The sequence below is a fragment of the Phascolarctos cinereus genome, unplaced genomic scaffold, assembly GCF_003287225.1.
Source record: "Phascolarctos cinereus isolate Bilbo 61053 unplaced genomic scaffold, phaCin_HiC Scaffold_4;HRSCAF=312, whole genome shotgun sequence".
Lineage (NCBI taxonomy): Eukaryota > Metazoa > Chordata > Mammalia > Diprotodontia > Phascolarctidae > Phascolarctos > Phascolarctos cinereus.
In genome coordinates, this window is record NW_027555847.1 from 18,526,973 (window position 1) to 18,540,115 (window position 13,143).

Below are 13,143 nucleotides of genomic sequence, written 5' to 3' on the forward strand. Positions count from 1 at the left end.
TTGGTCCACTTGGTTTCTTTCAGCTCTGACTCCTCAACCCATTGTCCTCATTTTAGGGCAAAATCGCCTAAATTCAGAATAAAAGGCAGGAGGGAAGGAGACACGAATGCCAGTCAATGAATGAGACACAGCGAAACACATGCCATTTTTATTCTTTTCAATGAGGCTTCCCCTTTGAACACACACACAATTAGAATGCCAGTGTGCAACAACACAGTGTGGTACAGGTTAAAGAGCCCTCATCTGGAGTCAGTAGGGACTGGGTTCAAATTCTGCCACCAGCATCTCTGCCCTTGGGAAAGTCCCTTTGCCTTTTTGGAGAATCAGTAAAAATGGGAATAAAAACCCACCAAATACCTTCCTTGTAGGGCAGTGAGGTGGCACTGTGGATACAGCACAGGCCCTGGAGTCTGGAAGACCTGAGTTCAAATCTAGCTGTGTGACCCTGAGCAAGTCACTTCACCCTGTTGGCCTCAGTTTCCTCATCTGTAAAATGAGCTGGAGAAGGAGATGGCAAACTGCTCCAGTATCTCTGCCAAGAAAACCCCAAACAGGCCCTTGAGGAGTTGGACGTGGCTGAACCACCATCACCTCCTTCCTGGTGCTCCCTGGAGCTATGAGGGTCCAAGGAGATATGATGCATAAAGTGCTTTGCAGATTCCAGTGCATGAGGGGCTGTCTCTGAGTCAACTTGGGGCACCTGGGGGCTCCAAGCCGTTTTACAGATGCAACAGAAGTAGTGCATGTCTCAGGTAGGATTCGAATCCAGGTCTTCCTGACACTAACCCTGTGCTCTCCTCAGCCCTATCCACTCCTGCACAAGGCGGTCTGTAGACCAGGCTTCCCCTCTTGTGCTTCTTACACCGAAGCACACTCCCCCCGCCCACTTCCATTTTCTTTGGCACTCAGGGTTTACCTGTGAGGTAGGGCCTATGATTATTATCACCAAGCCCATTTTACAGATGAGGTGGCTGAGATTCAGAGAGATCTGGGTGTTCAGGGCGGACCTGGGAATGAAAGCACGGAAGCCCCAGCTCCTCACAGCAAGCTCACCTTGAGAAAAAGCCTGCAGGGGAGTGACATGCTTCTGTGCTCTTCCACCAGGCTGCTCCTCCCTGGGAGGACTGGGAAACCCCTGGCCTGCAGGGTTCTAACCTTGACCCTGGGGCTCTCCTAGGGCCTCAGCAATGGGCCACTGGGTGGGGAGGGGGAGGGGGCAGATTCCAGAGGGCAGGGTGATTCTTGCCTTCCTAGCCCCAGGGCGAGCACGCAGTAGATGCTTAATAAGTGCTGCCCTAAGGCTCCCATGAGATCTTGGAGGACCTTAGGAGGCAGTTTGGTACAGCGGGGAAGAAGAGTGGCTCTGGAGTCCAGGATGTGAGTTCAAAGGCCACCTACCAGAGGGACCCGGGTAAGTAACCCCTTCCCTGGGGAACATAGGTCTCATCTATAAAACAAGGAGGTAGATTAGATGGGGGCCACTAGGTGGTGCCATTGTGCACAGAGTGCTGGGGCTGCAGGCAGGAAGACTCATCTTCCCAGGTTCAAATCCAGCCTCGGACACTGCCTGGGTAACCCTGGGCTAGTCACTTCACCCTGTTTGCCTCAGCTGCCTCATCTGTAAAATGAGCTAGAGAAGGAGACGGCAAATAAGTCCAGTATTGTTGCCAAGAAAACCGCAAAGGGGGTCATGGAGAGTGGGACACGGCTGATCAGACGGATGCCAAGGTCGCCTCCAGCTCTCGAGCGGGGATCCTGCTGGTGACCTGGGACAAGTACATCCCTTCACCTCCTGGGCCTCAGTCAAAGGAACTCCCCCTCTCCTCCGCTGGTCCTAGGGAGCCACTGACTTTTCTGAGCAGAGCAGCGACACGAGCACGAGGATTCTGGCAGCTGGATGGATGAAGGAGAAAGGAGAGGGAAGCATGGAGCCTTGAAGGCCGCTCCAACTTGACTGTCTAGGACTCCCTTCAATCACTGCCCCAACAAGCTTCTGCTTGAAGCCCTCCACGTCCGCTCCAAAATGGTGGCTGCTGCGCTCTGTGCCTCTCCAGGGCTGGCCAGACTAATCCACGCTCGATGCTTTTTCACACATGTGCACAGTTCATATATGTTTCTCATCATGAGATCCCGTCTGAGGCACTGATGCTCAAGCTAACCATATCTGAAATTTATTCTCTGCCCTGTTCTGAAGCATTCCGACAGTACCTCTTCTACCTCTTTCCACGGCAAACGGATGGCATTTCAGCACATTACAGCTCAAACACAATCACGTGCGTTGATCTGGGAACCTAACCACCATTTACAGCCTTGTTTCTCTGGGAAAAGCTATTGTTGAATTTCAAAGGACTCAGAAACTTCTGGCCTCCTCCTGTCCCTCCCCTGGCGGTTATTTTTCAGGAACTGGTGACCACACCTTGCTTACAGAATCTTGGTCCAACGAGCCGGCCACTGGTCCAGCAGAGACGGCAGAGGTGGGGGCCCCAACTGCAGAGCCTGGCTCCGTGAGTCACTCCCTGAGGGCCCGAGATGCCACCTCAGTAAAATGCAAGGGTCTCCAAGGCTCCCTTCCAGCCCCAGAACCATGACCAATGACGACCTGACCCCAGAGACCCTGGTCATTTTCTTTTCCATCAAGAGTTGAAGTTGAGCACCTTTCCCGCCGCCTCAAACTGCTAGTTGTTGGTGTGCCCATATAAACCAGGCCCAGCCCAGGGTTTTCCCCAGGGGTACCACGGGCTGGCCTTTCTATCGTGGGCCGTCACATTTCACCAGAATGACTGACCAGACACAGCGAATCGGGCTACCCTGAGGATCAGCTATATGACTTTAGAGTCAGTTCTGCCGCAGGCTGCAGTCGGGATGCCTGGCTAAGGCTGTCTTGACTGGTGGGGGAATACACAAAATGTACAAAAAAGGCAACATTAAAACCTGAGCATCCCCCCTGTAACAACAGATATGACTCAAACCCTGGGAATCACAACACACACTACGACATTCCTTAAAACATCCATGATAAAATGAAAATGCAATCCACTTCTGGAGAGGGAGGGCAAGGAGGCAGTTGTTTCTGCAATCTGGCTTTCCCGGGGCTTGCGTCTTTTTGTGAGTTCTTGCAATCTGTGGCTGGGAGTGTGGCGAAAGGTGAAAAGACTTTTATTTCAAAGCATCCCCTTGATGGAGTCGCTATGTTATTTGGAATATGATCAGAGGGCAGCCAAGCTATGGGAAGCTGAGCCTCCCAGGCCGGAGGACAGCGAGGAGCGAGGCCACCAGCGTCCTCAGGGAGGAAGGCTCCCTGCCTGCCACTTGCTCAGAGGATCTTCTGGAGGATGGAGCTGACCAATGCCAGGGATTCCTCTTTCACTAGGACGATATCATAAGAGTCCGTGTATTTTTCTAAGAGTTCATCCACCTAGGGGCCAAGCAAAGACAAACCAGACAGTGAGTGGCCAGGCGGGCCAGGCTGGGTCTCCTGGCCTTTGGCTCAGGCAGTCACTGCCCTAAGGCCACCTGGCCACCGAGGAGCCTTCCCCAAACAGAACACAGCCCCTCCCTCCTCTTGCTTCCACAGGAACCACCTCGGCCTTCGTTGGCTGAGAGGCCTCGACTCTGCCGCCATCTTTAAAAAATAGCTGGGAAAGGCGGAGGGGGGGTCCAATGTAAACTCCTCTGCTGGGCTGGCAGTCAGTCGACAAGCATTTATGAAGCACTTACTATGTGCTGAGCCCTGGAGACACAAGCCAGTCAGTTTTTCAGCCCTACTACGTGCAGGCACAGTGCTGAGTGCCTTACAAAGAAAGGCAAGAACAGCCACTGCCCTCAGGGAGGCCGCAGTCTAACGGAGAGAGACACTGCACAACTTCCACGCCCAGACAAGACAGGGAGGGGATGGCAGCGCCCCCGGTGTGGGCATCCAGCGTGGCTGGAGTGGTGCCACGAAGAGGATTCTCTATTCGGTCCTCCAGGTCAGAGGGAAGCGGGCTCACACTAGCCTAAGGAAAATAACTTTCCCTAGTGAGCAGAGGACGGCCTGCTGGGAAGACTGAGGACCCAACCTGGGGTGGGAGGGGCTGTGGGAGCAGAGAAGGGGGAAGCTAGGAGCCCCCGCCCCTGCCGGCCTTTCCGGCCTTCCCATGGCACCACACGTTCCAGCCACGCTGATGCCTTGTCACTCTCCTACACACAAGCCACCGCCACGCCTTTGCGCCGGCTGAGCCCGATGCCCGGAATGCCCTCCCTCCTCACCTGGGCTCTTGGAAAGGCCAGCTTCCTTCAAGGCTCAGTTCAAGAGCCATGCTCTTCACAAAGCCTTTCCTGGGCTCTCCCAGCTTTTGTTGTGCTGCCCCACCCCCAGACCTGGTATTGATCTTGTATCTATGCTCTGCGATCACTCACGGGTGTTTGTGTTGTCTTCCTGCCAGGATGTAAGATCCTTCTGGACAGGGCTTTGTATCCCAGGACCTGGCACCTAGCAGGTGCTCACAAAATGCTCGCTGGTTGACTTACCATCCTGCGTGTATTGCTGTTTTCTGGAAATGGACTTTGGGCAGTGATGGTGCTGGGTCAAATCGAGGCTTGCCAAGAGACCCGGGATGGCCCCTTCCGTGGCACGAGCATCAGAGCCCCCCCCTGCACCCCACAGATCACACCCGGGCTTTAGAGATGACAAGAAGGAGCATCGTGGCTCTGGGTACTCACACGGTCATTGAGATAACCGATTTTCAGAATGTTGTCCACGTTGGCCACACCGTCTGCCATCCTCAAGTCTCCCAGAGAATCTCCTAGCAGGATGATGTTACTGTTGTCTTTCAGCTGCTTAAAGTACTGTGTGTTTCTCAGGGCACCATCATGCTTGTTGAACACATGAATCAACTCTCCCTTAAATCCTTTAATCACCCCCTAAAGAAAGGCAGACGTTCTCCGTCAGAGGGACGCCTTCCTGTTCCTGGGCTTCCCCATGAGCCGCCTGGTCTGCTGCTCTGGAGGACAGCCTGGCTTTTCGGGGATGCAGTGTTTTGTGGGTGGATATGGGGAGAGGCCAGGCAGGGCTCTGTGATACAAGAGACCAGACTAGCTAACCTAGGAGTCAGCCCCAGGAACCTTGGCCTGTACCAAGGCACGGTGGAAACAGCCACCCCACAGGAACTGCTAGCCTTCCCTCACGGAGGGAGAAATCCACCCTTCATCTGTATCACTGTCATTCTCAAAGCACTTAGAGAGATCACCCCAAATTCACAGGATGTGGAGTTGTGGGGTGAATTGGAGGTACAGAATCCCATTGGCCGGCCACCCCATGGGAATGCCAAATCAGCCTGGGGTTGGTGGTGCGTCTTCCCCAGGAGAACGTAAGCTCCTCGAGGGCAGGACTGTGGATACAGTCTGCATGCCCCATGCCTGGGCACGTGGTGAGTGCTTACTACATCTCTCCCTACCTGGCTTGTTCATCTGTACTGAAGAACCCAAGGTCTCAGAGCAGGGATTCTCCCCTTTCTCTTCCTCCCCAACTACAGAAAGTTTCTTGAGTCCAAGAAAGTAAGTTCCTCTGAAAGAAGCTCTCTATCTCACCCCTGACATATTTTATCTATGGTTTAGAGATAAAAGGTGAGTCTTTTTTTTTTTAAATTAAGTAAAGAGCTCTGGTACAGTTTTCTGGAGCTGACAGAGCACCAAAAAGATGACTAATCTTCATTTGGCAAAACCGCCAGCATGGGCCGTGTGAGTTCTGCCCTTTGGGTGGAGAGCAGGCGGATGCATTTACTTTATTAAAAATTTGGCCCCAGCTCTCCCAGACACCATTTCCCTTATACCACACAGCTGGAGAAATGGAGTCTACTTACATTGTCATCAAAATCCATAAAGTTGGACACGACTTTGATGTTGTTATGATAGACCCCGGCCTGGCAGATCACCTCTTCCAGGACATCTCCAATACCGGCAGAAAATATGAACACGGGGATGTTATGTTCTTTGAGTTTGTCAAAGAAATGTTCATAGCCTTCCCTGCAAAGTTTGGAGACGGAATCGATTTTATGTAATTAAATCTTTTTTTTTTTAATGCAGGCTGAATGATGCTTGAGATTTTACCAAGCAGTTTTCTTTCTTTCTTTCTCTCTCCCTCTCTCTCTCTCTCTCTCTCTCTCTCTCTCTCTCTCTCTCTCTCACACACACACACACACACACACACACACACACTCACACACACTCACATACACAGACACACACACACACACACACACACACACACACACACACACACTCTCTCTCTCTCTCTCTCTCTCTCTCTCTCTCTCTCTCTCTCTCTCTGTCAGATCCCCCCACCAGTCCTAAGGGGCAGGTACCTCCCATTAAACAGAAGCTCACATAGGGTGAGTGGGTCCCTCAGCCAGACTTGAACCCAGGCTTCCCGGGCTTTCAAGTCCAGTGCTTCCCTGCAGCTCACTGCCTCTGCAGTGAAAGGGAAGGGACAAGCCATAATTCCTTCCCATCTCAGGAGGTTGAGGGCCTATTTTTTGGGAACCTTTTGTGATTTACAATCCATGTTCATCTACAGAATACTGCATCCAGAAAGGGCTTTGGTTGTTCTGCAGCAGGGCAGGCGCCTGCTCCAGCCACAAGCTAGTAGCTGTGCTAGGGGTGCAGATGATAAAAAACGACTCACTGACAGCTGCCCCTGGCAACACCTTTTGGAACAGCCACTGCCTATGGGGGAGGGGAAGCCGACGTCTCAGAGCTCCCAACAGCTCATGCTAAATGCTAGCCAGCCCAGCCAGAGCTGGGCCTCACCTGGAGCTTAGCTCTGCCCTACCTTCCTTCTCCTTCCCACCTTTCTTTTTCCTGACTCCTCTCTCTCTCCTCCTCTCCTCCCCTTACTCCCCTCTCCTTCCCAACCCTCCCCCTCTCTCTTGCCCCCTTCCTTTCCCCTTTCTCTCTCCTTTCCCCATGTCCTCTTTTTCTCCCTCTTTTCTCTATCCCCTTCCCTCCTTCTTTTTCACTCGCTCTCTTCTCCTCCCTCCTTCCTTCTCTTTTTTCTCTTTCCTTTCCCCTTCCCTCCCCCCTCACCTCTCCCTTCCTTTCTCTATTTCCATACTTTCTCTCCCTCTCCCTCCCCTCTATTCTCCTTCCTTCCCTCTCTTCCTTTTCTTTCCTTTATCCCTCTCCTCCTCCCCCTCCCCCTCCCTTTCTCTCTCCTTCTCTCTCCTCTCCCTCCTTTCTCTTTCTCTCCCTCCCCTCTCCTACTCCCTCTCCCCTCCCTTTCTCTCTCTCTCTCTCTCTCTCCTCTCCTTCCCTTCCTCTATTTCCATCCTTTCTGTTTCTCCCCCTCCTCCTCCCTCCTTCCTTCCCTCTTTCCTTTCTCTGTCTCCCCCTCCCTTTCTCTCTCTCTCCTTCTTTCTCTCACCTCTCCCTCCCTTTCTCTATTTCCATCCTTTCTCTTTCTCTCCCTCCCCTCTTCTCCTCCCACCCACCCCAACAAGCTTGCTGCCTTGTCTGCCCCTGAAGCTGTGCCCTATTTAAATGATATGTTACAAAATCTATGATCCTATAAACCTTTTAACATATGCTAGTTTTCCCAAGAACACTAAAAAATATTAGGAATGCAGAAGAGAGAACAATCTTCTATTGACAAACGGCAGTTAAACGAGCCTTTCCCTTCCACTCTGCTAGACACACTTCATCCTCATCCGGTCTTCAGACTTCAGAGATCTCTGATTTCAGTGGTGTGGGAACTCCCTCCACCGGTGCTGATTACCACTCCTGTGGCCTTCAGTAGGCAGTTTTAGGGGTCAGGGATCAAACAACATCTCTGCTTCTGGCATCCCCTCTGTCCTCCCCCCCAAGAGACTGAGCCCTCCTGCACTGGGCCAGGCTGGTCCTTGGCCATCAGAAGAGTCCCTTGGCCTGGCACAGCTGCTCAGTGTGATCCTCCTGGGGTCACCTCTGTGCCACAGGGAGTCCTGAGGACCCTGAGTCCAGGCCCTGCCAGACATGAGGAAGCTTTCATAAAAGAATAATGCCATCAAGATTTTAATTTGGTAAGAAAGCTGCAAACGGGCGCCTGAGCAAAATAAGGGGACACCAATTCAAGGATTTCCTTTCTAAAACTGAGACTCGATATCCAATATTCAAGGGCAGCCAGGCGGCCTGGAGTCAGGAAGACTCATTTTCATGATTTCAAATGTGGCCTCAAACACTTACTAAAGCTGTGTGACCTTGGGCAAGTCACGTCACCCTGTTTGCCTCAGTTTTCTGTAAGATGAGCTGCAGAAGGAAATGGCAGACCACTCTAGTATCTTTGCCAAGAAAACCCTAAATGGGGTCACAAAAAAGTCAAATAAGACCAAAAGAACCAGAGCTGGAAAGGACCTTGGCATCACTGAAAAGCCTCTACCTCAAAGCTGATTTGCAGCGTGAAGAACCCCAAGGAGGGGTGGGAGGCACCCACCACCGGTCAAAGCTGCCCGCACTGCTCTCAGTGGTGGCCATGTTTCCTCACATGCCACCTACTCCTACTTCTGCTTCCAGCAACAAGCAGAGAAAGACTCCTCACTCTCTTCTGCTAATTAAAGCGATCTGCTATTCAAAATGTAGCATGTGGGGAACAGTTAAATGAGTCACAGGAAGAAAGAGACTAGTGGAGAAGCCCGCCTTTCCCCTCCCAGAACGAGATCAATCTAACTATAAAGTATGTAAGAAAGAAGCTGAGAAGAGCTGGAGAAAACTGAATGGGAACAGAATGGAGTATACCTTTTTCTAAGCTGTAGACTGCACTTTTACAAAAACTGACTGTATTAGGGCATAAAAACCTCACAATCAAATGCAGAAATGTTAAATGCTCCCTTCTAGGACCTTAATGCAATAAAAAATTACATTCAAAAAAGGGCCTTGGAAGCACAGATTAAAAATTAATTGGAAACTAATCTAATTCTAAAGAATGAGTATAAAAAAATCAATAATTTCATTAAAGATAATGAAAACAATGAGACGATGTACCAAAATTTGTGGAATGCAACCAAAGCAGTCCTTAGGGAAAATTTATATCTCTAAAAGCTTATATCAATAAAAAAGAGAAGGAGAAGATTAATAAACTGGGCATGCAACTAAAAAAATAAGAACTAAAAAAAGAACAAATTAAAAAGCCCTAAACACCAAAACAGAAATCCTAAAATTAAAAAAAGAAATGAATAAAATTGATAGTAAAAAGAAACACACTGAATTAATAAAACTAGGAGCAGGTTTTATAAAAAAAATATCAATGAAATATACAAACCATTAGTTGATTAAAAAAAAAGAAGAAAAACAAATTACCAATATAAAAAAAGAAAAGGATGAATGCATCACTAAGGAAGATGAAATCAAAGCTATTATTAGGAGGTATTTTGCCCAATTACATGCAAGTAAAACTGATAATCTAAGTGAAATGGATGAATATTTACAAAATTATAAATTGCCCAGATTAACAGATGAGGAAATACAATACTTATATAACTCTTAGAAAAAGAAATCAAACAAGCCATAAATGAGCTCCCTAAGAAAAAATCCCCAGGACCAGACAGATTTACAAGTAAATTCTACCAAACATTTAAAGAACAGCTAATCTCAAAACTGTATAACCTATCTGAAAAACAAAACAAAACAAAACAAGTAAAAACTGGGGGGGACTGTGCTAAGATAATGGATTAGAGGCAACAGCCCCAGCTGAACTCCCAACACTCCCCTCCAAACAACTTTAAAATAACACCTCAAATCTAATTTTAGAGCAGCACAGCCAACAGAAAGTCAGGGTGAGACATTTTTCCAGCCTAAGACAAATTAGAAAGTTGGCAGGGGAACTCTGACACAGGGTAGGGACCAGCCCAGAGTGCAGCAGCAGCAGCAGCAGCTTCGGGAACTCTTAGCCCAGAGATGGTATGGGAGTCAGACAACAGGTTACAAAGCAACTACAGGGGACCCTTTGCAGGCACTGGGTGCAGCTAATGCTGACTGGCAACTCCACTGTCCATACACAGTTCTGGGTCACAGTTTCAAGGTGGAAAAGAGGCCTTGTGTTCAGTCACAAGGGAGCAGGGGCCCTGGTCACAGTTCCAGGACCAAGAGAAACACTATAACTTGTAGCTGCAGGGGAGCAGGGGCCCTTCCTAGGTAAAGATCAGAGCACAGGCCAAGAGAGCTGTGAGCACACCTTTCCCAGGATCACACCACACTGGAGACACCCAAATTTGCAGACTCCTAGGACTAGTTCTGAAAATGGTAGCACAGAATCAGCCTGAAGCTTGGCACAATGCCCCCCCCATCCCAGGTGAGCAGAGTCCAACTTTAACATAAAGTGCCAAGTCAAGAAACAGGCTGGAAAAATGAGCAAACAAGAAAAAAAGAACTACACCATAAAAAAGCTACTATGGTGGTAGGGGAGACCGAGACATAAACTCCGTAGAAGATAATGATGTGAAAACAGCTACAACCAAAGCCTTAAAAAAATGCAGTTGGACATAAGGCCAAAAAGAATTCTTGGAAGAGTAAAAGAAAGAGATAAGAGTAGTGGAGGAAAAATTGGGAAAAGAAATGAGGATGATGCAAGAAAATTATTAAGAAAAGAATAAATAGCTAGGTAAAGAGGCACAAAAAATACTGAAGAAAATAACACCTTAAAAAACAAAATTGGCCAAATGGTAAAAGAAGCACAAAATTTCACTGAAGAAAAGAACTTCTTAAAATTAGAACTGGCAAAGTGGAAGCTAATGACTTACCAAGACATCAAGAAACAATAAAACAAAAAAGAATGAAAAAAAAAATAGAAGAAAATGTAAAATATCGTATCAGGAAAAACAACTGATTGGGGGAGGGATCATTTAAGAATTATTGGACTACCAGAAAGCCATGATAAAAAAAAAAAGAGCTTAGACATCACATTTCAAGAAATTATAAGGGAAATTATAAGGAAATTATAAGGAAAACTGCTCTGATATCTTAGATCCAGAAGGTAAAATAGAAATTGAAAGAATCCACTAATCACTTCCTGAAAGAGATCCCAAAATGAAAACTCCCAAGAATATTGTAGGAAATTCCAGAGCCCCCAGGTCAAGGAAAAAATATTGCAAGCAGCCAGAAAGAAACAATTCAAATATTGAGGAGCCACAGTCAAGATTACACAAGTTAGCAGCTTCTACATTAAAAGATATTCCAGAAAGCAAGGTAGCTACAATAACTTACCCAGCAAACTGAGTACAATACCTTGGGGGGAAAAATGGACACTTAATGAAGTAGAGGACTTTCAAGCATTCCTGATGAAAAGACCACAGCTGAATAGAAAATCTGACTTTTAAACACAAAACTCAAGCATAAAAAGGTAGACATGAAAGAGAAATTTTATGTCTCTTATGAGACTCAGTAACATTAAACTGTTTACATTCCTATGCAGGAAGATGATACATGTAACTCCTAAGAACACCATATTATTAGGGCAGTTAAAAGGAGTTCACATAGGCAAAGGACATGGGTGTGAGTAGATTATGTTGGAATGATCTCCACAAACAAGTGAAGGGGTAAGAAAAAGGGATGCACTGGGAAAAGTAGAATGGAGGAAATTAACTCACATAAAATAGCCGTGAAAGGAAGAGCTTTTAGAGTGGAGGGGAAAATGGGTGGGGCAGTAGGCAATGCTCGAACCTCACTCTCATTGGAACTGGTTCAGAGAAGGAAGACTACATATACACACTCAGCTGTGTACTGAAATGTAACTTACTCAGTGTAACTGAACTATGCATACAGAAAATACAGCAAAGAACTGGAAATCCAGGGGATGCTCATCAGTGGAGGACTGGCTGAACCAGTCATGGCATGTGATTGTGATGGATGGGACTGGATGTAACATAAGAAATGACAAGCAGGTGGTTTCAGAAAAATATGGTGAGACCTCTGTGAACTGATGCCAAGTGAAGTGAGAAGACCCGGGAGAGCACTGTGCTCAGTGACAACAGTGTGGTAATGGTGATCACCTGTGAAAGATGTGGCTCCTTGGCTACTCGGATCAACACAATCATCTAATTACAATTCCCAATGACTTCTGATGAAAAATGCACTCCACCTCCAGAGGGAAAACTGATGAACTCTGAGTTCAAATTGGAGTAAATTTTTTAACTTTTTTTTTGCCCTTTTTTTGCAATATGGCTAATGTGGAAATATGTTTTGCATGATTCTACATGCATAATTAATATCATACTGTTTACCTTCTCAGTGGGTGGGGAAGGAGGTGGGAGAGAAGGAATTTGGAACTCAAAATTTAAAAAGAAAAGAACGCTAAAGATAATTTTTTTTTTACAAAAAAACCCCCAAAACAACATAGGTAATGAAAGTGCCCTACCAAATTCCTTCTGTGACACAAATATGGCTGTGATACCTAAAACCAGGGAGAGCAAAAACAGAGAAAGAAAACTACCAACCAATTTCCTTAATGAATGTCGATAACAAAAATTTTAAATAAGACACTAGCCAGATTATGGCAATATATCACAAAGATCATACATTATGACCAGATGGGATTTATACCAGGAATTCAGGGCGGGTTTAATATTAGGAAAACTATAATCATAATTGACCATGTCAATAACAAAAAACAACAAAAATCATCACTATATTAATAGATGCAGAAGAATCTTTTAAGGAAATACAATGCCCAGTCCTACTAAAAAAAAAACCCAACTAGAAAGCATAGGAATAAGTGGAACTTTTCTTCAAATAAGTAGTATTTATCTACAACCAAATGCAAGCATTATTTATAATGGGGATGAAGCCTTCTCAATAAGATCCAGGGTGAAGCAAGGCTGTCCATTATCACCTCTATTATTCAATATTGGACTAGAAATGTCAGCTATAGCAGTAAGAGAAGAAAAAGAAATTGAAGGAATTAGAACAGGCAATGAGGAAATAAAATTATCCCTCTTTGCAGATGATATGATGGTAGACTTAGAGAATCCTGGAGAATCAATTACAAAACTAGTTGAAATAATTATAAATAAGAGAAGAAAAAGGAATTGAAGGGATGAAGACAGGCAATCATTGCCTCCAAAACTATCCCTCTCTGCAGATGACATGATGGTACACTTAGAGAATCCTGGGGAACCAGTCTCAGCTGCAGACCACATAAAA

The 13,143-nt window shown here is 46.9% G+C and overlaps 1 protein-coding gene across 3 annotated transcripts in view; it reads right to left on the reverse strand.

Moving 5' to 3' along the window:
* Window positions 1-132: 132 nt before the first annotated feature.
* NT5C3A (5'-nucleotidase, cytosolic IIIA) overlaps window positions 133-13,143 on the reverse strand; it is an 82,022-nt gene continuing 69,011 nt past the window's right edge. For all 3 annotated transcript variants that reach the window (XM_020968992.2, XM_020968995.2, XM_020968993.2), the window contains 3 exons: window positions 5,841-6,003; window positions 4,702-4,902; window positions 133-3,415 (listed from right to left, as the gene is read on the reverse strand). In XM_020968992.2, coding sequence (XP_020824651.1) covers window positions 3,314-3,415; window positions 4,702-4,902; window positions 5,841-6,003 — 466 coding nt within the window. In that variant the 3' untranslated portion in view covers window positions 133-3,313. The remainder of the gene's footprint in view (window positions 3,416-4,701; window positions 4,903-5,840; window positions 6,004-13,143) is intronic.